General features: G+C 38.3%; 1 protein-coding gene across 2 annotated transcripts in view; it reads right to left on the bottom strand.

Moving 5' to 3' along the window:
* Positions 1-15,703: 15,703 nt before the first annotated feature.
* The window catches only part of SLC6A15 (solute carrier family 6 member 15), a 57,094-nt gene continuing 46,812 nt past the window's right edge, over positions 15,704-25,985 (bottom strand). Inside the window, exons 11-12 of one of the 2 annotated variants that reach the window (XM_040234480.1) lie at positions 21,339-21,501; positions 15,704-17,858 (exon numbers count right to left, since the gene is read on the bottom strand). In XM_040234480.1, the coding sequence (XP_040090414.1) occupies positions 17,487-17,858; positions 21,339-21,501 (535 nt within the window). In that variant the 3' untranslated portion in view covers positions 15,704-17,486. The remainder of the gene's footprint in view (positions 17,859-21,338; positions 21,502-25,985) is intronic. The other variant, XM_040234481.1, reaches the window with a different exon arrangement.

Here is a 25,985-nt window from a genome sequence, read left to right as displayed (position 1 = left end):
ACAGTCAGGAAATTCCCATTGATCAAATATTGATTAAATATTACTATCTAATCCATAAACCTCAACTGGATTTCACTGATTGACCTAATAATTTCCTGTAAGGTGCTGAGATCCAACACAGAACTTTTGATGCACCAGTCTTTTTTTAAAATCTAAAACAGTCCCTCGATTCTTCTTGTCTTCAATAGGTTTAAAGAGTAGAGGACAGTTACTTCAAAGAGTGTTTTACATTGATTGTGTTCTGCTCAATACACTGTATTAGAAAGTATACCATGGATAATTGCCATATTACTGGTGATACTAACTTTCATCATTTGGTTAAGATGGTACAAGCTTTCTTCACTGCAGAGTTAGCTACTAAATATATTTATTAACGATAATTGAAGTATTTTATAGAAATATACTTTAACACTCCTGTTAATATTATCTTTAGCACTCTTCAGACTTATGTTTCTTAAGAATTTGTGTATCCCTCAATTTTAACAATTTTTTAAAGACATTGTAAACTTACAGCAATGAAAAGTATTGCATACTTGTGAGTAGATTATAGAAGATAAAGTGGTAAATTCATTTTACCAGAATATATTTAAAATGTTCTATTTATTTTCTTCATAGTTCATGTAAAATATAATAATTCATGTATTTCTACACATACTACTACACACACACATAAAAAATGCCTAAACAATGATGGAAATATTGACTAATATATTTTAGCAAGTTTTATTTTAATAAAAGAAAAATATTTTACTAATGTCCAAAATTGTTACTGCAATATCAATATATATTTATAATTTTCTTGATAATTGTTTTAGGAAAACAAGATTTTTTGTGGTTGTTTATGTGTATTTTGTTTGGAAGAATCAATTATGTTGGGTTTTTTTTTTAATATTTTTATAAAAGTTTTAATTCTATCAAAATTTTAAAATTTACATGGCAATAGAGATGTAAAAAAGAAAGCCTTAAGCCACAAAAACAAAATTTTAACATAAATATACACCTTCGAAAGTACCAATTATTACTGTCAATTTACTTGTATATAATGTGAATAAAAAGTTTGAAAACTTTCCATTGATATGGAAATGAAATAGCGCCCCCTTATGGAGAATACTTTAATGACACTCAGTGGTTTTATATGTCTCTTTCGAAGTGGAGAGAAATATTAACTATATTTTAAAAACAACAAAACAACACTTAATTTTTTTATTTGTGTTATTTTCCCCTTAATCATATCAATTCAGAATTTCTACAAATTCCCTTCTCACATAGTATCCTTTGAATTTGTGTCAAAATGACAGTAATATATCTAATGGAAAATGGAAATATAACAAGTGACCATTTAATTTTGAGGGTGGGTAAGAATATTCATTTTAATATTAAGCTATTAGTGGTTAATATGTCTGATTAATCTAGATAGAACTGGATAAAATAAGAAAATGTTGAAAATAATAGCTAACTATATGTTACAAAGTATTTGATATGCATTATTCTAGGTACAAAGCATTCTACATATGTTAACTCATTGTATTCTCACATCAACCTTATGAGTTAGGTATTGTTCAGTTCAGTTCAGTTCAGTTCAGTCGCTCAGTCGTGTCCGACTCTTTGCGACCCCACGTACTGCAGCATGCCAGGCCTCCCTGTCCATCACCAACTCCTGGAGTCTTCTCAAACTCATGTCCGTTGAGTCGGTGATGCCATCCAGCCATCTCATCCTCTGTTGTCCCCTTCTCCTCCTGCCCCCAATCCTTCCCAGCATCAGAGTCTTTTCCAATAAGTCAACTCTTCGCATGAGGTGGCCAAAGTACTGAAGTTTCAGCTTCAGCATCAGTCCTTCCAATGAACACCCAGGACTGATCTCCTTTAGAATGGACTGGTTGGATCTCCTTGCAGTCCAAGGGACTCTCAAGAGTCTTCTCCAACACCACCGTTCAAAACCATCCCTTATTTACAGATGAGGCAAAGGAGGCATAGAGAAGGATGTGAACTAGTCACTTGGATACAAAGTAGCAGAGCTGACATTTGAAACAGGCAAATTGGTTTCCTGTTTTTAACTACAAAATTCTGTTTCTCTATGATCAGATAATTTCGTAAAATATTTGATATATCTGTCTAAAACCCCTGAAAAATCCCAGACACTGTCAGCTCATTATAAATTGGATCATTTTAGCTAACAGGTGGGTAGATTAGTTTGGTCTAGAATAAGCATGTGGATGTTTAGAAATGTCCTTGTTTATTCTTCTCTAATGATACTTCCACCTTCATTTTCTCCTTCTCACCTATTCCTACTTCCTTTAAAAAAAAGAAAAAGAAAAAAGGAAAAATTGCATGTCTGTTCTGTACCAAGCAGTGTGTTTAAAGTCTGGGAAATACATTTCTGAATAAAACACACATCTAACATTTGGAAGTATATAAGCTAAAGCAGAAAACAGAATTTGAGTATAGTGTGATTATGCAGTTCCAAAGACAGAGTACATAGCAGGGCAAACAATTCCACAAAGGAAAATATCTTCTAAACTGAAAGATGTGTTGATTCTAGCCAAAGATTAAGGGGGAAATGGGAAGGGTGGAGAGCAATCTGGACACAAAGAACAGCATGTGGAAAGAAATGGATTAGAAGGAATTCAGAACATTCAAAATACAAATATAGCATGTGGCTGGGATGTAGAATGTGCTAGGAAAGAGATGAACCAGAGGTGATGCAGAGATTGTTAAGAACAGCCAAGTCTGTCTACCATCAGAAGCAGTTTTAGCTTTATCCTAAGGGATTTTTAAGGGACGAATTGGAGTGGAAGTACACTTTTGAGTGCTCCACTTATCTGCTTTACTCTCTAGAAATGAAGGATAATAGGGAAGTCTGTATTTTTTTCTTTACTTTTAACAGCATAAGATTTATATCTACCAGTTCCAGTTCAGTTCAGTCGCTCAGTCGTGTCCGACTCTTTGCAACCCCATGAATTGCAGCACGCCAGGCCTCCCTGTCCATCACCAACTCCCAGAGTTCACTCAAACTCATGTCCATCGAGTCGGTGATGCCATCCAGCCATCTCGTCCTCTGTCGTCCCCTTCTCCTCTTGCCCCCAATCCCTCCCAGCATCAGAGTCTTTTCCAATGAGTCAACTCTTCGCATGAGGTGGCCAAAGTACTGGAGTTTCAGCTTTAGCATCATTCCTTCCAAAGAAATTCCAGGGCTGATCTCCTTCACAATGGACTGGTTGGATCTCCTTGCAGTGCAAAGGACTCTCAAGAGTCTTCTCCAACACCACAGTTCAAAAGCATCAATTCTTCAGCACTCAGCTTTCTTCACAGTCCAACTCTCACATCCACACATGACCACTGGACAAATCATAGCCTTGACTAGACCCAGGGAAGACAAATAAACATGAACACAGTTTCAGGCTCCTCTGTTCGTGGGCTCAAGTGTGTCTCTAAAAGGGTATGTTGAAGTCCTAACCCCAGATACCTGTGAATGTGACATCTGCTGGAAATAGGCCACTGCAGGTCAAGTTAAGCTAAGATGAGGTCATACTGGATCAATATGGGCCCCAGTCCAATAACACAATTGTCCTTACAAAAAGAGAAGAGACACAGATGAAGGGAGAAGACCATATGATGATAACACTAGAGATTGGAGTGAAGCATCTTTATGTCAACAGCATGGATTGCCCAGTACCACTGGCACTAAAAAAAAAAGGCATGAAAAAGACACTCCTCTAGAACCTTCAGAGAGAGCACGGCTTCATTTCAGACTCGTAGCTTCAGAACTGTGAGAAAATAGGTTTCTAATGTTTTAAGCCACCCAGTGTGATGCACTGTTACGGCAGTCCTAGAAAACTAATACAACATCCTGCCTAGTTCTGCCCTTAGACCTTCATAGCAGGTCACTACAGACCACTACAGAATTCAACAAGTGATAGGTAGTCAGTTGGCTCATGAGAAAAGGCCATCGTTATATTTGCTGAGATATTTTTCCATATTTTCCTCTCTCTGAATTTTCTATATGGATATGTGTTTAGGTAAATGCAATAGTCTGAGTACCCAAGAAGCTTCCTAAGCCTAGTGTCTTCTCTTTAGCCCACCAAGATAATAGTGCATGAAGAATTACTTCCTAGCCAGGTAATTCTCAAGATTTTATATGGATGCCATGATGGTAGTAAGAGCAAATGAGATATTGCGTATGAATGTGATAAACTGTTGGCAGAATCTGGGCCCCAGAGTGTGTTGTTTCATCATAATATGTATTTCCTAATTTTTTTAGTAATCATTTTGAATGAACTTAGATATGGAGTCCAGTTTCCAACTTTCTCTCCAGCTCTTTTGACTTTCACATTTATTTAACTTGAAAGATCAGAGTTTGTCACTATACACTGTTCACTTTGCTTTGAATATATGTACTGTTATCTGGCTACATTATGCTTATAGAGGTCAATGGTGGGGTCTACACTGATCTGGTTTCTCTAAGCCAATGGGACGAACTATTGTTACCCTCATATGAAGGAGATTTGAGTCACAGTCAAAGTCCTGGCCTCTCAGGTTTCATTCTTTCCTATGCTTCTTAGTTCCCATTTCTTCCCTGGGTTCCTAATTCTTTGGGCTTTGGGGCTACAGTGTCTAATCTTCAGCCCTGCATTCACTGGATGGATCTTATATTTGTCTTTGCTAATTTGACTGGAATCTGCATGTGGCATAGATTCAGTAAATATTGTTTAAATAGAACAAAAACATAATGTCTTGGCCATTTCTAAATCCAGAGACTAATTTATCTTGGCATCTCAAGGCTAGTCTTACACTTATGAAAAATAGGAAGTACTTGTATGTGGTTTGACTTTTATGGGATCTGGAAAGCCTCAAGTTTGTAAAGAAGCATCTTCAGCTTTTGGGAAATTCCTGAATATAATGGCCACTTTATATGGACCAGCAATTTTGCTGAGCATTTTATCCCATTATCTTCTCTAATTCTCATAATAGCTCTAACTGGTAGATACTGTTATTAACACCACTTTGTGTACAGATTGGAAAACTGAGATTCAGATTAGCTTGGTAAATTATCTAGAGTCACATAATATTACATGGTAGAGCTCATATGAAGAAAAAATTAAATTGCATCCCAGGACAAAAGTTTTATTATGTGTGTGTGTGTGTGCACGCACGTGTGTGTGAATTTTGCATACTGTTTCTTATAAATTTAGAATTAATTTTTTTTACTGAACTGTTACTCAACCTGAAAACAGAAAAAAAATGATGCTGCTTTAGTTGAATAAAAAGGAAGGTAGAGTCAGTATAAAAACCTCATCCACTGCCTCCCTGAAGACTAGAGCTCTGTGGATTAAAAGTGGAATACATTTAAGTCTGTACTCTGTATTAAATAGTAGCTGCCACAGAGAGTGAAGCTAAACCCTAAAACTTTTACTAGTCATTTATTCCTTGACTAGGAGTTCCTAGGGCACACACACATGCATTCCTTGACTAATGGATATGAATTAAGAAGAAGGGCAAGGAAAAGAGCAGAACACTGCAGCCAGAAATGGACAAGGAAGGGGGGAAAAGTTGAGAGAAACGTGGTTGACACCAAGCTTAGGAATCCCCAGGTAAACCCTATCTATATCCAGCTTAAAAAGTATTGATAAAGAGTAGGGATGCAATAGATAACTCCTCTATACCTAGCCTCCCAGACCTCAGTATTAAGATCATCTCTTAACAGAAATGATCACATTTCACTGTTTCAAAAGTTTACAGTCTAATTTTCAGTAACAGAGTTTCCAAATTATCTAAAGTATAGTCCTTCTTAAAACAGGAGTAATGTGTGAAAGCTAACTTTCCTAAAATTAGCATGGGTTATGCTAAACAATATCCTCTCCCAATTATTCCTTCTTGCTTTTTAAGATGTGGCTGCTTTTATGGCTGCATTCAAGGTGACAGCTCCTAGTATTTCCTTTGTGTGAAACCAACTAGACGACTCTGAAACCTGGACAGCACAAGGGTCCAGGCCAGCCCTGAGAGGTAATCAATAAGAGCAGATGAGGCTGCCATTACCTGGCTGATCAGGGAAGGCTATCACACCCTGGCAAAGGAACACAAGGTCCCACAGTCCACGCCTCTGTCTAGTACACACTGGTAAGTACTTTTGCCAGAAGCATTTATGTATTTTTTTCTGAACAGACCAGAACAGCTTTGTGTTTCTTCAGTTATATTGCTCAGGCACTGCTTTATTTTTTTCTATTAAAAGATAAAGACACATTCACAGATAAATTACTTCCCTTTCTGATGACTAAGACAATGACATAAAAAACAGAGATTTATAATTTTCCTCAGATTATTATCAAATAATTATCATCACCATTCTATTCAGAAATAGGATCATTCAATGACAAAAATATCTTTCTATACCCAGAGCATTGTTAACGGCCTTGACATTACCCCAAATTATTTGACCATAGTAAAGGAACATGTATGCCTTAATCATATACAACGGTTAAATTCCTATGAAACAAACAGCTTGAGAAATTTCAGGTACTTTTCCATTTAATCATGACAAAAGCAAAGTAATGTCTGAACTAGTGCTTGCCATCACTATGTGCATTATAAAGTTTAGTTTTACAGTAAGAATACCAAAAAAGTGATGCTTCCATCAGTCACCCCCATTCTAAAGATGTTACATTCACTCACCTGCCTGAAATAGAGAACCAGTTTTAACAGCATAATTTGTTGGGAGTTTGTTTGTTTGTTTGTTTGTTTTCGACAAGAAATGTGCCTCTGAGCACTTTTTTTTTTTTTTTTTTTCTGCTTAGGGGTTTAGTTGCAGCGTGTGGGATCTTTGTTGCATCATGCAGGATCTTTCCTTGTACACAGACTCTCTGGTTGTGGCTCTCACACTCAGCAGCTGTGACATGTGGGCTTAGTTGCTCTGCAGCATGTGGGATCTTAATTCCCTGACCAGGAATCGAACCCACATTCCTTGCACTGCAAAGCACATTCTTAACCACTGAACCGCCAGGGAAGTCCCCTTAAAGGTCTTATTTGAAAAGTTGAAAATGTGAAATTGAAAATCTCAAGGTTAGGATATGAACTATGGTATTTTTAAAGAACACGGAAAGATATTCTAAAAGAATACCACAAAAGGGATGCCAGAAAGTGCATGTTGCTTTTTCTATTGAAAATCATCTGTAAATTTCAATGGGAAATGTAGCTCAATTTACTTGTTTGGTTGAATATAAATATTTTATGAAGAGGTGGCAAAAAAAATGAAAGTTAAAGAAGCTTTGAATGAAAAAATGCTCTCTGTGTAATGGATATGAGCTCTGAGTATGAGTTGAAAAAGTAAAAATAAAATAGGTAATGTATTTTATATAATGATAATAAAATGCATACTATGCAAATAATTATTCCACTGAAGCTAAGTCCTAGAACCAGTTTATCAGTGACCTCACTTGGCTGAAGAAATCAGGGGTTGATATTTCTATTTAGAATACCTGGTTGGCTGTTCATTTAGCTGTTTTCACCGACCTTGTATTACTTCATAGAGTAACTAGGAAAAAAAGTATTGAGATATCAAATCTCATAAAATTGTTTACAAAAGGACTGAATGGAAATAATTCTACTCAAAAATGTATTTAAAAAGTTTATAGCAAATAAACTTCTGTTTGTTCTGTTTGGCAGAGCAATTGGGCATCCAGACCTCCTCTTGCTCAGAGAAGATATCTTGTTCATTCAATCCTACCAGATAATGATATAACTGATTTCAAATGATCTGATACTGATCCTTTCAATATTTACTCAAATTAAAGCGAAGCTTCAAAACAAAAGGGAAAAAGTCATGAGACATACAGCGTTCTAGATGAGTGAATATAAGCCAGGTATCTGCATCTATGAATTCTGCTGACCTCATCAGTAATAGGAGAAGGCAATGGCACCCCACTCCAGTACTCTTGCCTGGAAAATCCCATGGACTGAGGAGCCTGGTAGGCTGCAGTCCATGGGGTCGCTAAGAGTCAGACACGACTGAGCGACTTCACTTTCACTTTTCACTTTCAAGAATTGGAGAAGGAAATGGCAACCTGCTCCAGTGTTCTTGCCTGGAGAATCCCAGGGACGGTGGAGCCTGGTGGGCTGTTGTCTATGGGGTTGCAGAGAATTGAACACGACTGAAGCGACTTAGCAGCAGCAGCAGCAGCAGCAGCTGTAGAACGGTTTTTTTGTTTTTTTTGTTTTTTTTTTTGTTTTTTTTGCTTTTTGTAAACATTTATTTAAAGAACAGTGAAATGATATATTGTTGCAACTCTTTTAATGGCTTTTTCCTGATAAAAGTGTATTCTAAGAAATATAAATGTCTATCTCTTCTAAATAGCCTCTATGCAGCTGACTATCCGGTGAAAAGTTAATAAATTAGAAAAGGAATAGCAGCTGAGATATTATCATTAGTCTGCAAGGTATGGCTTCTTCTATTTACATGAAACCAAATATAGAATTACATAGGCACCACAGGGTTTTTCTTTGTTGTTCATATAGATCAGGTGTTTTGGTGATGGTGGTGGTGGTGGTGGTGGTGGTGATGGTGATGGTGGTGTGTGTGTCTGTATGTGTGTGTTTTGATGGTGGTGCTGGGAGGACTGTGATATGTTAAAGTAATGGTAGAATCCAAAAGGCTTTGAACTTAGGACAGGGTACTGTCCTGGTTCCTTTTCTATTTTAACCTCCTTCGATGGGCTTTCTTAATGATTGAGATGAGAATTATAGTAGGATAACTAGATCAGTCAGTTTTGGAGTTAGTCAATTGAGGTAAATTAACATATGAAACATTTTACATCAATCGTAAGTTATGAAGGAAACAATATGCTATACTCAGTAAAGGATATTTTATTGTTGTTATTCAGTCACTATGTCATGTCTGACCATTTGCGACCCCATGAACTGCAGCATGCCAGGCTTCCTTGTCGTTCACTATCTCCTGGAGTTTGCTCAAGCTCATGTCCATTGAGTCGGTGATGCCATTCAACCATCTCATCCTCTGTCGCCTCCTCCTCTTGCCCTCAATCTTTCTCAACATCAGGGTCTTTTCAAATGATTCAGTTCTTCTCATCAGGTGGCCGAAGTATTGGAGCTTCAACTTCAGCATCAGTCCTTCCAAGGAATCAGGGTTGGTTTCCTTTAGGATTGACTGGTTGGATCTCCTTGCAGTCTAAGGGACTCTCAAGAGCCTTCTCCAGCACCACAATTTGAAAACATCAATTCTTCAACTCTCAGCTTTCTTTATGGGCCAGTTTTCACATACATACATGACTATTAGAAAAACCATAGCTTTCACTATATGGACTTTTGTTGGCAAAGTGACATCTCTGCTTTTTAATATGCTGTCTAGGTTGGTCATAGCTTTTCTTCCGAGGAGCAAGTGTCTTTTAATTTCCTGGGGCAGCCACTGTCCACAGTGATTTTGGAGTCCAAGAAAATAAAATTTGTCGCTGCTTCCAATTTCTCCCCATCTATTTTCAATGAAGTGATGAGACCAGATGCCATGATCCTCATTTTTTTAATGTTTTTTTTTTTCACTCCCCTCTTTTGCTTTCATCAAGAGGCTCTTTAGGTCCTCTTCACTTTCCACCATTAGGGTGGTATCATCTGCATATCTGAGGCTGTTGATATTTCTCCCAGCAATCTTGATTCCAGCTTGTGATTCATCCAGTACAGCATTTCACATGCTGTACATTCTGCATATGTTAAACATGCAGGGTGACAGTATAGAGCCTTTATGTACTCCTTTCCCAATTTTGAAACAGCCTGTTGCTCCATGTTCAGGTCTAACTGTTGCCTCCTGTCCTGCATACAGGTTGCTCAAGAGACAGATAATGTAGTCTGGTATTTCCATCTCTTTAAGAATTTTCCACAGTTTGTTGTGCTTCACACAGTCAAAGGCTTTAGGGTAGTCAATGAAGTGTATGTTAGTTGTAATCTGCTTGTTTTTGTGATCCAACGGATGTTGGCAATGTGATCTCTGGTTCCCATAACTTTGCTAAATCCAGCTTTTACATCCAGAAGTTCTCAGTTCACGTATTGTTGAAGCCTAGCTCGCTAGATTTTGAGCATTACCTAGCTAGCAGGTGAAACTAATGCAACTGTGAGGTAGTTTGAAGATTCGTTGGCATTGCCCTTCTTTGGCTTGGAATGAAAACTGACCTTTTATAGTCCTATGGCTGCTGTTCATTTTCCAAATTTGCTGGCATAGTGAGTACAGCAGTCTAACAGCATCATCTTTGAGGATTTGAAATAACTCAACTGGAATTCCATTACCTACACTAGCTTTATTTATAGTGATGCTTCCTAAGGTCCACTTGACTTCACACTCCAGATGTCTGGCTCTAGGTGAGTAATCACACCATCATGGTTATCTGGATCATTAAAACCTTTTCTGTACAGTTCTTTGTAATCTTGCTACCTCTTCTTAATATAGTCTGCTTCTGTTAGGTTCTTACTGTTTCTGTCCTTTATTGTGTTCATCTTTGCATTAAATATTGCCTTGCTGCTGCTGCTAATTCGCGTCAGTCGTGTCCGACTCTGTGCGACCCCAGAGACAGCAGCCCACCAGGCTCTGCTGTCCCTGGGATTCTCCAGGCAAGAACACTGGAGTGGGTTGCCATTTCCTTCTACAATGCATGAAAGCGAAAAGTAAAAGTGAAGTCGCTCAGTCATGTCTGACTCTTTGCGACCCCATGGACTGAAGCCTACCAGGCTCCTCCGTCCATGGGATTTTCCAGGCAAGAGGACTGGAGTGGGTTGCCATTGCCTTCTCCAAAATAATGCCTTGGTATCTCTGATTTTCTTGAAGCGGTCTCTTGTCTTGCCTTACTTCTACTTTATTGACATCTATTTTTGGAACCAAGATTGCCGGGAGAAATATCAATAACCTCAGATATGCATGATACCACCCTTATGGCAGAAAGTGAAGAAGAACTAAAGAGTCTCTTGATGAAAGTGAAAGAGGAGAGTGAAAAAGTTGGCTTAAAACTCAACATTCAGAAAACTAAGATCATGGCATCCGGTCCCATCACTTCAAGGCAAATAGATGGGGAAACAGTGGAATGGTGAGAGACTTTATTGGGGGGGCTCCAAAATCACTGCACATGGTGACTGCAGCCATAAAATTAAAAGAGACCGGCTCCTTGGAAGAAAACCTATGACCAATCTAGACAGCATATTAAAAAGCAGAGACATTACTTTGCCAACAAAGGTCTATCTAGTCAAAGCTATGGTTTTTTCAGTAGTCATGTATGGATGTAAGAAGTGGACTATGAAGAAAGCTGAGCACTGAAGAATTGATGCTTTTGAACTGTGGTGTTGGAGAAGACTCTTGAGAGTCCCTTGGACTGCAAGGAGATCCAACCAGTCTATCCTAAAGGAAATCAGTCCTGAATATTCATTGGACGGACTGATGCTGAAGCTGAAACTCCAATAGTTTGACCACCTGATGCAAAGAACTGACTCATTTGAAAAGGCCCTGATCCTAGGAAAGATTGAAGGCAGGAGGAGAAAGAGTCAACAGAAGATGAGATGGTTGGATGGCACCACCAACTCAATGGACATGAGTTTGAGCAAGGTTTGGGAGTTGGTGATGGACAGGGAAGCCTGGCATGCTGCAGTCCATGGGATCACAAAGAGTCAGACACAACTGAGTGACTGAACTGACTATTCTTTCCCACTCTATTGTTTACCTCTATTTCTCTGCACTGATCCCTTAAGAAGGTTTTCTTATGTCTCCTTGCTATTCTCTGGAACTCTGCATTCAGTGGGTATATATTTCCCTTTCTCCTTTGCCTTTCACTTCTCTTCTTTCCTCAGCTATTTGTAAGGCCTCCTTAGACAACCATTTTAATTTTCATATTTCTCTTTTGGGGGGATAGTTTAGATAACCACAACCTGTGCAATGTTATGAAGTTCCTTCCATATTTCTTCAGGCACTCTGTCTACCAGGTTTAATCCCTTGAATACATTGGTCACCTCCATTATGTAATCATAAATGATTTGATCATACCTAAATCATCTAACATGCTAGTAAAGTAATGCTCAAAATTCTCCAAGCCAGGCTTCAACAATATGTGAACCATGAACTTCCTGATGTTCAAGCTGGTTTTAGAAAAGGCACAGGAACCAGAGATCAAATTGCCAACATCCACTGGATCGTGGAAAAAGCAAGAGAGTTCCAGGAAAACATCTATTTCTGCTTTATTGACTATGCCAAAGCCTTTGACCATATGGATCACAATAAACTGTGGAAAATTCTGAAAGAGATGGGAATACCAAACCACCTGACCTGCCTCTTGAGAAACCTATATGCAGGTCAGGAAGCAACGGTTAGAACTGGACATGGAACAACAGACTGGTTCCAAATAGGAAAAGGAGTACATCAAGGTTGTATATTGTCAGCCTGCTTATTTAACTTATATGCAGAGTACATCATGAAAAACGCTGGGCTGGAAGAAGCACAAACTGGAATCAACATTGCTGGGATATCAATAACCTCAGATATGCAGATGACACCACCCTTACGGGAGAAAGTGAAGAGGAACTAAAAAGCCTCTTGATGAAAGTGAAAGAGGAGAGTGAAAAAGTTGGCTTAAAGCTCAACATTCAGAAAACGATCATGGCATCTGGTCCCATCACTTCATGGCAAATAGATGGGGAGACAGTGGAAACAGTGTTTATTTCGGGGGGCTCCAAAATCACCGCAGATGGTGACTGCAGCCATGAAATTAAAAGACGCTTACTCCTTGGAAGGAAAGTTATGACCAACCTAGACAGTATATTGCAAAGCAGAGATATTACTTTGCCAACAAAGGTCTGTCTAGTTAAGGCTATGCTTTCTCCAGTAGTCATGTATAGATGTGAGAGTTAGACTGTGAAGAAAGCTGAGCGCCAAAGAATAGATGCTTTTGAACTGTGGTGTTGGAGGAGTCTTCAGAGTCCCTTCGACTGCAAGGAGATCCAACCAGTCCATTCTAAAGGAGATCAGTCCTGGGTGTTCATTGGAAGGACTGATGCTGAAGCTGAAACTCCAGTACTTTGGCCACCTCATGAGAAGAGTTGACTCATTGGAAAAGAGTGATGCTGGGAGGGATTGGGGGCAGGAGGAGAAGGGGACGACAGAGGATGAGATGGCTGGATGGCATCACCGACTCGATGGACATGAGTTTGAGTGAACTCTGGGAGTTGGTGATGGACAGGGAGGCCTGGCATGCTGTGATTCTTGGGGTCGCAAAGAGTTGGACACGACTGAGCGATTGAACTGACTGAAGTGAATTGAAATGGTCTAGTGGTTTCCCTACTTTCTTCAATTTAAGCCTGAATTTTAAGGATTTGAGCCACTATCAGCACCATGTCTTGTTTTTGCTGACTCTATATAGCTTCTCCATCTTCAGATGCAAAAAATTTAATCAACATGATTTCGATATTGACCATCTGGTGATGTCCATGTGTAGAGTCGTCTGTATGTTGTTGGAAGAGGGTGTTTGCTATAACCAGAGCATCAATGGATAGTTTATATGAAATGTCAACTTCAGTAGTTCTAGTAATTACCTAGAGTTTTATGTCTTTTCCCTTTTTGACTCAAAAAATCTACAACTAAAAGTTATGGGAAAATTTATGTAATTGCTGTAATTAATAATGATTTTATTCATATTCAATTGGCATAGACATGTATATCTTTGAGGATTAACCAGAAAATACAGTGACCAGAAAAAAAGGCAAAAAGAGAAAGATGTTTTACTTTTCAAGTACTTTTTAATTATGAATTCCAAATTCTATCTACCTGAATTATTGTTCTCCTGAAATATTACAGTCACTGTATCTTCATTTTTATTTTGTTTAATTGAAGATAGAATTCATATTCTACTTGCTTTTCTTTTTCATCTTCTTCATACCTCTGGTTCCTAACCAAGAATGCATATTAGAATATGTTTTAAAAAATTCTCATATCCTGTATCCAATCCCAAAAGGATTCAAATTCAGTAAGTTAGAACTATGTCTTTTGAAAGGTCACAAGTGACTCAAAATCAAAATTGTAGTTAAGAAGTATTATGTCTTATCTGAAATATTCTGGAATCACACACACATTTGAAGATTCAATTTTAAAAAATAACATCTACCTAACAATGCACATAAACACATGTAAAATGCAAATATACTTTCATAAAATTATACCATAAGATGTCCTTTCACCAAGGTGTTAGGCTTCCTCATTATGACTCTAACACCTAAAAGTGAATACATTTTCTCCATCTCCTTTGACCCACTCTGAACACTCTAGTCCCTTGAACTGCAAGGAGATCCAACCAGTCCATTCTGAAGGAGATCAGCCCTGGGATTTCTTCGGAAGGACTGATGCTGAAGCTGAAACTCCAGTACTTTGGCCACTTCATGCGAAGAGTTGACTCATTGGAAAAGACTCTGATGCTGGGAGGGACTGGGGACAGGAGGAGAAGGGGACGGCAGAGGATGAGATGGCTGGATGGCATCACTGACTCGATGGACATGAGTCTGAATGAACTCCGGGAGTTGGTGATGGACAGGGAGGCCTGGTGTGCTATGATTCATGGCGTCACAAAGAGTCGGACATGACTGAGCGACTGAACTGACTGAACTGAACACTCTACTAGCCCTCTTGTCAAACTCCCCAGACTGCTTTTTATTTGAATATCCTTTGGTTCTGTCACACCTAGGTGTGAGTTTAAGGCTAGAGTTTATAGAAAGAGTGGAAAGTAATGCAAAAACAAATTTGGGGACACTTCATACTACTATTTATTGATTAAATACTACACTGGCTGAGAAAAAAAAGCAGGGAGGGGAGCTCCCAGGTAAAAGTGAGAAAGCTGGGAAAAGATGAATTGTTTACATCTTAATTACAATGGATTCTCAGCTTAGTACTAAGAATAAGGCAGATTCTTAGTGAGTAGATGATGAAATAAAAGGTGAAGAAATTAATTAACAGCTGAAGAATTAACTGAATGAAAAAAGCGGAATTCATTTTACTTTTGTTTCCACGGCCTTAGTTTCCTCATCTGTCATATGAAGGCATTAGAAGGCATTCAGATTCTCTTCCATCTGAAAGGATTCCCGCAATTTTCCCTATTACTCTGAGAATAGAAGACACTACTCCCTAGTGCAAGGCATGTACCCAAATTATAAATCAGCAGCCCTGTTGGCAAGAGAGGGAGTGTAGAGGGATGTGTGCTACTTGGCTGTATACTATCATGTTAAGCTAAAAGTTGGCAGGTAAAGTAAGCATTTGCTATAGCCGTTCTAACATTGGGATAGCTTATGGAAGAAAACACTGTTTTAACACGAAAACAAACAGAATTTATATTACCTCAACTTCTGAAATAAAGAGGCAGATTTATGTGCCTTCATATGAAACACTGTAGAAAGTAAATTATTTCTTGAAATAAGTAAGATTCATAGGGAAGAATGCAGAATGCTGTCATTATATAAAGAGTATATGGTGAGCGCCTCCATAAAGACACCTAAGAAACTGGTAATGGTGGTCACCTTCAAGGATGGGAAATGGGTGACAAGGAGAAATTCTGAAGGGGGAATTTAATTTACACTGAATTATGACAATTTTTGAGTCTGTATAATGTGCATATATTGCCTATCTATAAAATATTATAGAAGTGAAACAAAATACTGTATTCATGAAGATGCAAAAAAAAAAAAAAAAAACTTTTTAATTTTTATCACCCGTGGGGTTTTATTTTAAATGCAGTGATATAGTCTGTTAGTATATTCCATAGCAGATGAAGAATATTTGGCCAAAATAAATCAACGGATACAGTGCATATACTACCTCTCCTCTTTTGCTGCTTTATCCATCATTATTTTTAAAATATGACCAATATAGTGGTAGGACAGTTAAATAAAATCCTTTTAACTAGATGACACTCAGTGGAGTTCTGCTTCATCCAACCTCATATATACAACAGTTTCATGACTTTTTTACACTTCAGAGACAATACCGATCCAGCAAGCAGTCACCTCTGCATGTGATTTCCTGGGAGCCTATAAGTATTTTTGCAAGAATTGTGAGACTACGTTGTTAATGTTGCTGTTTAGTTGCTTGGTTTCGTCTGACTCTTTCGTGATTTCATGGACTGTAGCCCACCGGACTCCTCTGTCCTTGAGATTTCCCAGACATGAATACTGGAGTGCGTCCCCATTCCAGGGATCTTCCTGATCCAGGGACTGAACCTACATCTCCTGAACTGCAGGTGAATTCTTTACCACTGGGCCGCCTGGGAAGCCCATGAAACTTCATTAGAACACCATAATACTCTCCTTTTCTTTTGTCCCTAAAGTGGTGGTAACTCTGTTAGTCAATCTATTAATCCCTCTTGGAATGTGATGATTAATTATTATGAAAAGCCTGAGCACTGACAGAGGGGCGAGACAATCCCATTCAGGTAGCACAAGAAAAATCAGTGAGGGAAACAAACATCATTTTTGAACTTTATTTGTTGCTTAAAATGTAATGCCATACAATTTTAACAATCACTTAAAAAAGGATTTATATTTGCATAAAACAGAAGCAAAACAGAAAGATATGAAATAAAATGCCATCTTGCTTCAAGTTTTCAAATCAGTACTTCGAGTACTAATATACAGCTATATACACTGCAAGTATATTATAGAAATATACTACGAGTAATCTTGAAACCACAATAAATATCAAGTAGGTTTTTAGGCACATGGCATAGAAAAATGCGGAATCAGCATAATCCTTGAGCGTGCTGAGTGACTCATTCTTAGATCACTTTCAGACACATGTATTTTACACAAAATATATAGCCATCACACACATGATCCCCAGTCACTTCTGAATTTCACCTTTCATCCCAGCATCAGTGCCTTCTTATTCTTTGATACTATTGCTCTATACAGCTATTACATAAGAAAATACTTTGCAGTTTTCTTCAACTAATAGCCTAAGAAGGTATCAATGCTACCAAAATAAGTGCAGCCTATCTACACGATATGTTCATGGAAGTGCTGAGCGGCACCAGCTTACAGAACTGTTCATTTTAATCCTGGGGGTTACCATGAAGGCAAACTTACTGCATTTTGAAGTGTACCATTTTTGAGTTGCCCATAGCATGATAGCCAGAAATTGTTAGAAACTGAGGTAACACCTGTTTTTATAGAGATAGGAATCCCTGGAAAAGACAAATGCCAGAAGTATTTTTAAAACTTCCGACCAGTGTGGACCTCAGTCAGTTATTGTACGCTTTGTCTGTGACTCTTTCTGCTCAGATGTAAACCAAAGAATCCAAAGGAATGGTCAAGCTAGATTTACCCTGACCATTAGGATTAAAGATCACAGCCGCGGAACACCTGAGATCACCCTCTGATAAGCGAAGTCTGACGCTTCTCTTAGTAGAGCCGATGTTCATTAATAAAAATGAACCAAATAACCCTCACTGATTTCTGCACCCCCTGCCCCCCACCTCCAGCTACAAGTCAGATTCCGGCATGTCTGGCATGTCGGCCATCAAGTACCCTATCCCATAGCGTCCGTTGGGAGCTGTATCCAGAGTTGGCGATCCACTCTGTTTTCGATAAATATTTTTACCGAAATTTGGAGAGGACATCTCGCTTGATATCTTGCCATGAATGAGGCTTGCATCATCTCCCTCTAAGTTTATGGGCTCCTTCAGGACCCTTCCTCTCTTATAGGTCACAGATGCTAAATTACCAGAACTATCATCTATCAGGTTGCAGCGGCGGGTGATGAAGACAACCGGGATGGGCAATACTGCCAGGACCATCAGAGAGATACAGATGACCATCCCCCACGTTGGGTAGCTCAGAAATGTCTCAGATGCCTGTTAAAGTCAAAAAATAATTATTAATCATCTAGCATTCTCTGCAGGGAAATGAAAAAATTATATTTATCTCAGGTTTATAAGCAAAGAACCTGGGCTAGTCTTGTGACTGATTAATAAATTGCTGTGAAAGTGACAGTAAGCAACTTCCAAGGCAAAGCCTTAAAGTTCAGTTCCGTTCAGTCGCTCAGTCGTGTCCGACTCTTTGCGACCCCATGAATCGCAGCACGCCAGGCCTCCCTGTCCATCACCACCTCCCGGAGTTCACTCAGACTCATGTCCATTGAGTCGGTGATGCCATCCAGCCATCTCATCCTCGGTCGTCCCCTTCTCCTCCTGCCCCCAATCCTCCCAGCATCAGAGTCTTTTCCAATGAGTCAACTCTTTGCATGAGGTGGCCAAAGTACTGGAGCTTCCGCTTTAGCATCATTCCTTCCAAAGAAATCCCAGGACTGATCTCCTTTAGAATGGACAGGTTGGATCTCCTTGCAGTCCAAGGGACTCTCAAGAGTCTTCTCCAACACCATAGTTCAAAAGCATCAATTCTTCGGTGCTCTGCCTTCTTCACAGTCCAACTCTCACATTCATATATGACCACAGGGAAAACCATAGCCTTGACTAGATGGACCTTAGTCGGAAAAGTAATGTCTCTGCTTTTGAATATGCTCTCTAGGTTGGTCATAACTTTCCTTCCAAGGAGTAAGCGTCTTTTAATTTCATGGCTGCAATCACCATCTGCAGTGATTTTCGAGCCCCAAAAAATAAAGTCTGACACTGTTTCCACTGTTTCTCCATCTATTTCCCATGAAGTGATGGGACCAGATGCCATGATCTTAGTTTTTTGAATGTTGAGCTTTAAGCCAACTTTTTCACTCTCCTCTTTCACTTTCATCAAGAGGCTTTTTAGTTCCTCTTCACTTTCTGCCATAAGGGTGGTGTCATCTGCATATCTGAGGTTATTGATATTTCTCCCAGCAATCTTGATTCCAGCTTGTTTCTTCCAGTCCAGAGTTTCTCATGATGTACTCTGCATAGAAGTTAAATAAGCAGGGTGACAATATACAGCCTTGACGTACTCCTTTTCCTATTTGGAACCAGTCTGTTGTTCCATGTCCAGTTCTAACTGTTGTTTCCTGACCTGCATATAGGTTTCTCAAGAGGCAGGTCAGGTGGTCTGGTATTCCCATCTCTTGAAGAATTTTCCACAGTTTATTGTGATCCACGCAGTCAAAGGCTTTGGCATAGTCAATAAAGCAGAAATAGATGTTTTTCTGGAACTTTCTTGCTTTTTCCATGATCCAGTGGATGTTGGCAATTTGACCTCTGGTTCCTCTGCCTTTTCTAAAACCAGCTTGAACATCAGGAAGTTCGCGGTTCACGTATTGCTGAAGCCTGGCTTGGAGAATTTTGAGCATTACTTTATTAGCATGTGAGATGAGTGCAATTGTGCAGTAGTTTGAGCATTCTTTGGCATTGCCTTTCTTTGGAATTGGAATGAAAACTGACCTTTTCTAGTCCTGTGGACACTGCTGAGTTTTCCAAACTTGCTGGCATATTGAGTACAGCACTTTCACAGCATCATCTTTCAGGATTTGAAACAGCTCAACTGGAATTCCATCACCTCCACTAGCTTTATTTGTAGTGCTTTCTAAGGCCCACTTGACTTCACATTCCAAGATGTTTGGCTCTAGATTAGTGATCACATCATCATGATTATCTGGGTCATGAAGATCTTTTTTGTACAGTTCTTCTGTGTATTCTTGCCACCTCTTCTTAATATCTTCTGCTTCTGTTAGGTCCATACCATTTCTGTCCTTTATCAAGCCCATCTTTGCATGAAATATTCCCTTGGTATCTCTAATTTTCTTGAAGAGATCTCTAGTCTTTCCCATTCTGTTGTTTTCCTCTATTTCTTTGCATTGATCGCTGAAGAAGGCTTTCTTATCTCTTCTTGCTATTCTTTGGAACTCTGCATTCAGATGCTTATATCTTTTCTTTTCTCCTTTGCTTTTTGCCTCTCTTCTTTTCACAGCTATTTGTAAGTCCTCCCCAAAAGCCTTAAAAGCCTGATGATTTCTGCCTCTGTCTTAGATGCTGCCCTGAGCCTATAATGCCTGGAAGAAGTCCAGAACGAAAGCTCACAGAGAGAGCCCAGCTCTCCAAGTTCAGTCAACTGCATGAGTTGACTCAAACAAGGCCCAGAGAAGAATCATCCAGCTTATCCACAGAACCCTAAGAAATAATAAGTCAGCACTGGTTTCAGTCGTTAAGTTTTGGGTCATTGTTACTAAGCAATGGATACCTGTTATATGTGGCACATCACCTTTCTGCTGCTGCTGCTAAGTCGCTTCAGTCCGACTCTGTGCGACCCCATGGACGGCAGCCCACCAGGCTCCCCTGTCCCTGGGATTCTCCAGGCAAGAACACTGGAGTGGGTTGCCATTTCCTTCTCCAATGCATGCATGCATGCTAAGTTGCTTCAGTCGTGTCTGACCCTGTGAGACACCATGGACAGCAGCCCACCAGGCTCCTCTGTCCACAGGATTCTCTAGGCAAGAATACTGGAGTGGGGTGCCATTTCCTTTTCCATATTACCTTTCTAGAATCTGAAATTAAATTTTGAACTACATTTGTCCCCAAGGGTTTTGATAAAGGATAGCAGATGTATTTTTTTAGAATAGTCATGAATTTAGTTGTTGTTATATCAAATTTGTGACCATAGAATAAAGATCAGGGGTAGCTCTAAAAATTAAGCATTCTGATTTTCTAATAGATAATATATATCTTGGTCACTCAGAGGTTAAAGCATCTGCCTCCAATATGGGAGACCCGGGTTTGATCCCTGGATCGGGAAGATCCCCTGGAGAAGGAAATCGCAATCCACTCCAGTATTCTTGCCTGGAGAATCCCATGGATGGAGAAGCCTAGTAGGTTACAGTCCATGGGGTCGCAAAGAGTTGGACATGACTGAGTGACATCACCTTCACCTATGGCTGCATTACAAGATATATGGCAGCTTGAGAACAGAAACTGAATATTCACGGCTAATAGAAGGTAGTTATAGCAAAAATCTACTTCAATATTTATTTAAATTACATTTACATGGTTGATGCATATTTTCATTGGTATAATGTCTCAGATATGATTTCACAAATTTATGCAGGAAAAATTATTTCTGGTAATTTGATCAGTATGTTCTCTAGTGTCAAAAGCCTAAATAATTATTAGTCCATCTATGGTGATGTGGATAAAATTACTTTAATGAGGTCCAAGTCAATGTTTCTTATGTACTAAAAATATTCACTAAAAATGAAAAACATACATATTTGGGGTCAAACAAAACATAAATCTTAAAGATTCCTGCATAAAAGCAGTACCCCCCCTTTAAACAGCAAACTATACTGAAAAAAGTGAAAGCCAAAAACCTCTAAAATGATATTTTGTGTATTCTTTTATCTGACTTTCTTCCTTTTATTTTACCTTATCTTCCATCCATGCATTATAGCCAGGAGGACTTAATCCCATATTCACGATGCTAGCGATTAGCAGTGATAACAGCATTAGAGGAGATATATATTTCCACATATAGTAGTAATATCTATTGGGAGCAAAGCCCAGCATATCCTTTAGGTCTTCCATAAACCTAAATAGAAAGAAATAATTTAATTATTCCTCAAGTTAAGGTAGCTATATCAAAATATGATAAATTAAATGTCCTTTAAAATGTGCCTTATATCAATGGTTTGACCAGGGTTAAACATGATACCCTATGACAATTTATACTGAATCTAAAAGTCATACTGAAGATGACTTATCAATTAAGAACATTAATAATGTAAAATGGAACCAGTGTACTGTACTTTTTATTTGGAGGAAGTCCCCTTAAGCCAATTATTGGAAAGTCTCCTCCAACTGATAACCTTCCAGGCTATGAACACAATATACATTAAAATTTCCTTGTTTCTCTCTCTCTCTCTATTATTTAGAGATAATTAACTCACATCATCCAATCCAACTGATCCAAACTCTCATTTCTGTTTTCAGTCTGGTGTCATTTGATTGAAAGAGGGTCCACACTTTATGATTCTTTGATTTTTTATTTTTTTCTGAAGTCCTTTTTTCACCTCTGCTAAGTGCCTCCTAATCTCTGTGTCATTTCTGTCATTCTCTTTTTAAATGAATTGGGCACTCTGTCCCATGGTTTCCCACAGTTTAGATTTTGCTGTTCATAACTGCATCCCCACACTGTTGGCTTTGCAAGGGCATCTCATCCTCCTATTTCCTGTGAATTAGCTCTTAGACTGAGTAATGATTAGACTTATGTGTCTGTTTTTTAAAGTCAAGTTATTGATACATTATTTACCTGAAATAAGACTTGCTTTTTTTTTTCTTTTTCTTTTTTGGCTGCATGGCTTGTGGGATCTTAGTTCTCAGAACAGGGATCAAACACAGGGCCCCAGAAGTGACAGCACTAAGTCCCAACCACGGAACCACCAAGGACTTCCACACATTCACACTTGACAGCTGTATGATGTTAACACTGTCAGGAGCATGTCACTGTTACATACTGGTTTATATCCCTTAATATTTAACTCGAGATAAAATATGTACTGCCCATCCACCAGTCTTGTACTAATGTTTCTGTAGACTTTTTGGTTGTCTAAAGCTAGTTCTCCACTAGATTTTTCAAAAAGGGATCACAGTGACTATATTCCCTAATTTTCTTGCATGTTTAAAATTATCTGTGATCACTATATTTGAATGTCAGGTCAGCTGAATTTAAAATCTGTAGTTTATATTTTCTTTCTTCGAAATCATAAATATGTCTATGTAAGATTGTTACAAAAATTTTGCTATCAGATTTTTCTATTGTAAATAATTTGTTTGATTCTGTTTTTTACCTGCATGCATGCTTTTTTTTTTTCTTTTGTCTCCAACTAACATCCTAGGCTTGTCTTGGTGTCAGCCTTTATGTCTGTTTTCTCCAGCTATATCATTGCCCTTTCAACACTCAAGTTATTTGCTTCAGTATGTTTCTTTAATTATAGTTTTTAGAGTTATTTTCCAGCCACTGCATTTAGAGGTCCTCATTGTACAAATGTTGAATCATCTTTGCTTGACTGCTGTTTCTATTCATTTTCTTATCCTTGGTGATTTATTTTTGATTTTAAAAATTATTCCTCCTTTCTAGCTTCTAATTCTTGAGGAGATATATATAGCACTTATTGTTTTTTTTTTAATTTGACTTCATTTATTGATTTTTCTGTTATATGCGATTATTTCCTGAATTCTATCACCTCTGTTTTCAAATCTCCCTTGTCTCTAATTATTATATTTCTCAATTTTAAAATAACTGCTATATGCTATTCTTTTGTAGCTTCTATCATTTTTCAACATTATTTCAACTTCATTTTGAAATATTATTAGTTTTTCATCTGTTTTGCTTGTGTGGATTTGTTATCTGAAGGGATATTATTCTGCTCCTCTCTGCTTCTTTTTAATGACTTTTGTTTATGATTTAACCACACTTAAGTGAAATAACATTTCCTGAATTTTGGAGAGGGAAAGATACATGGGCATTGCTTCTTTATTTTTTTTTAAATTATTCATTTATTTTTGGCTGCATTTGGGTCTTCAGTGCCACACAGACTTTCTCCAGTTGTGGCAAGCGGAGACTACTAGTTGCAGTGTGTGCATGGGCATTGCTTCTTTATTTTAAAAAAATGTATTTATTTATTTTTGGCTGCATTTGGGTCTTCAGTGCCGAGCCCCTCCTCTCTATTTTTGCAAAGTAATCAAAAAAGGTGGCCTCATAGTTTCTCAGTTTTTTTTTTTTTTAACCTCTGCTCTCTTTCTCATATTTACTTGGACTTCCTTTTCCAACACCTCTACTACCTATCTCCTGCTCAGCTCAGGTTTTGCTCCCACCACTCTGCTCTCAGTGCAGAACTTTATCTTGGAAGAGAACTTTGGGTTGTTCACTTCAAGATTTGAGAGACCATATTGTTCCAGCAACTGATGTTCTTGTTGCGTTTGGATCCCTCTGCAATCTGCTAAATGAGGCCAAAGATACTACTTCTCCCAGTTTAGCTCACTATCTTCAGGTTAATCAGCCTACCACACATTGCAGGGAGGACCTCGGGGTGAGTAGACCACTGTCCGAGGCCCAGCTGTGTATCCATCACCCGCACGGATGTGACACCACACAGGTTCTGTGGCTGCCAGTGGTTTGTCCCAACCTTTCACATTTGAGGGTTCACAGGAATATCTTCTTTCCAGTGTCCATGGGTATTTTGTTTTGCCTTCTAGTCATTCTTTTTCTCCTTCATTTTAAAAAGGAAACTTGGGGAAATGCAATCTATGCAGCCATCACTTTCAGCATCATAGCTTCCTTCTCATTTTCTCTCAGTCATATTTCTTCCTAATCTCTTAACCCAGGGATCAAACCCAGGTTTCCTGTAGTGCAGACAGATTCTTTACCAACTGAGCTACAGGGAAGCCCATACAATGTTTCTTTTTCTGCATTTGAATTTGCTATCTCAAACCTTTAGGTTTTGGAACGCTTCTTTCTCTCAACCCTGTCTCTGGAAATTTAGGTAAACATGGCAGATGACAGAGCAGAACTGAGCTCAGGACACCACTGAAGGTGAACAGGAGGAACATAATATTCCTGCAGACACTTAGAGGAGGGAAAAGTAATTAAGAGCATTTTAAACAATAGAATTCCAATTGTGCTTCTTGGACAAGATATGAGCTTTAGAGACCAACATCTGGTTTCAAATCATACCTCCATAATTTCTAAATGTATATCTTAGTCCTTTTGAGCTTCATTTTTGGCATTCTCAAGAAAGATAATACCCATCTTGGAGAGTTATTGTTATAGGCTCATAGACAACATATGCAAAGCACACTATCTTACAAACAGCAGAAATTTATAGATTCAAGTATTATTAGTAGTATTATTCCTCTTGTTGTTACAATGATTATTATTTAGGAACTACTAAAAAGAAATATTTACCACTATGCCTATTGTAAATGATGAACAGTCTAAATGGAAAACTAAATTATGATCCTACTGATCCACAGATCAGTCCAATAACAATATCAAATTCCAGCACAGTGCGGGTGAGGAGCTGGGGGTAGCTCAGTAGACTGTAGAAATATCTGGTTTTGAAATTAAAGTTAAATGTCCTGGCTCTACAACTAAGATACTGTGTCCTCCTATACAAGGCGGGCCAATTTCACATCTGTGATATGAGCAATATTAGTTACCACAGAGTACTGTTACGAGGATTAAGACAATGCATACGGCACTCCCCTGATGATTAGGGATGTCGACAACTTTTCACGTATCTGTTGATCATCTGTATGTATTCTTTGGAAAAATTCAGGTCCTTTGTCCATTGTTTAATTGACCTGTTTATTTTATTTTTTTGCTACTGAGTTATAAGTCCTTATACATTGTGGATATTAACCCCTTATTGGATATTTGATTTGCAAATATTTTTCTCATTCAATAGGTTGCGTTTTTATTTTCTTGATCTTTGGCTGTGCAGCCATTTTATTTTGATGTAGTAATACTCCATGGAGTCACGAGAGTTGGAGATGGCTTAGCAACTAAAGAATATACAGCTATTACTACTATTGCTATTTAGTACATGATCATTACATGTAAGTTTTCCTACCTTTCCTTGCCTGGAGCTCTTTAGAGCAATAAAATATTCTCTAAGTTTTGTCACAAAGCTCACTCAGTATAATAATGTTCTTTATGTTGTTGAAGAGGACTCTGGTCCTCATTCAGTGAACTTATTCCTGCATCAGAGAAACCTCTAATAAGCTTGATGGTCTTACTGCCTTAATCCATACATGCTAACTGGAGACAACAAACTTAAACAATATTGGACAAGGTCTCCAGAAATCTTTTTCTTTTGAGATTACTCTAATGCTTCATTGCATACAAGTTTATATACTTTTCAGACCAAGCAGGTATATAATTAAAAGATTTAGGAATCTAATGAATTCAAGTCATGACTCCATAAATATGTTATATATAGTGAATGCTATATATATCTTGAACCAGTGAGATATATGTATATATATATCTTCCCAAAATGGTCCTGCTACACA

This window comes from Oryx dammah, unplaced genomic scaffold, assembly GCF_014754425.2.
Source record: "Oryx dammah isolate SB20612 unplaced genomic scaffold, SCBI_Odam_1.1 HiC_scaffold_29, whole genome shotgun sequence".
Taxonomy (NCBI): domain Eukaryota; kingdom Metazoa; phylum Chordata; class Mammalia; order Artiodactyla; family Bovidae; genus Oryx; species Oryx dammah.
The sequence above is the reverse complement of the archived record's forward strand: the minus strand, read 5'-3'. Positions and strand labels throughout refer to the sequence as shown.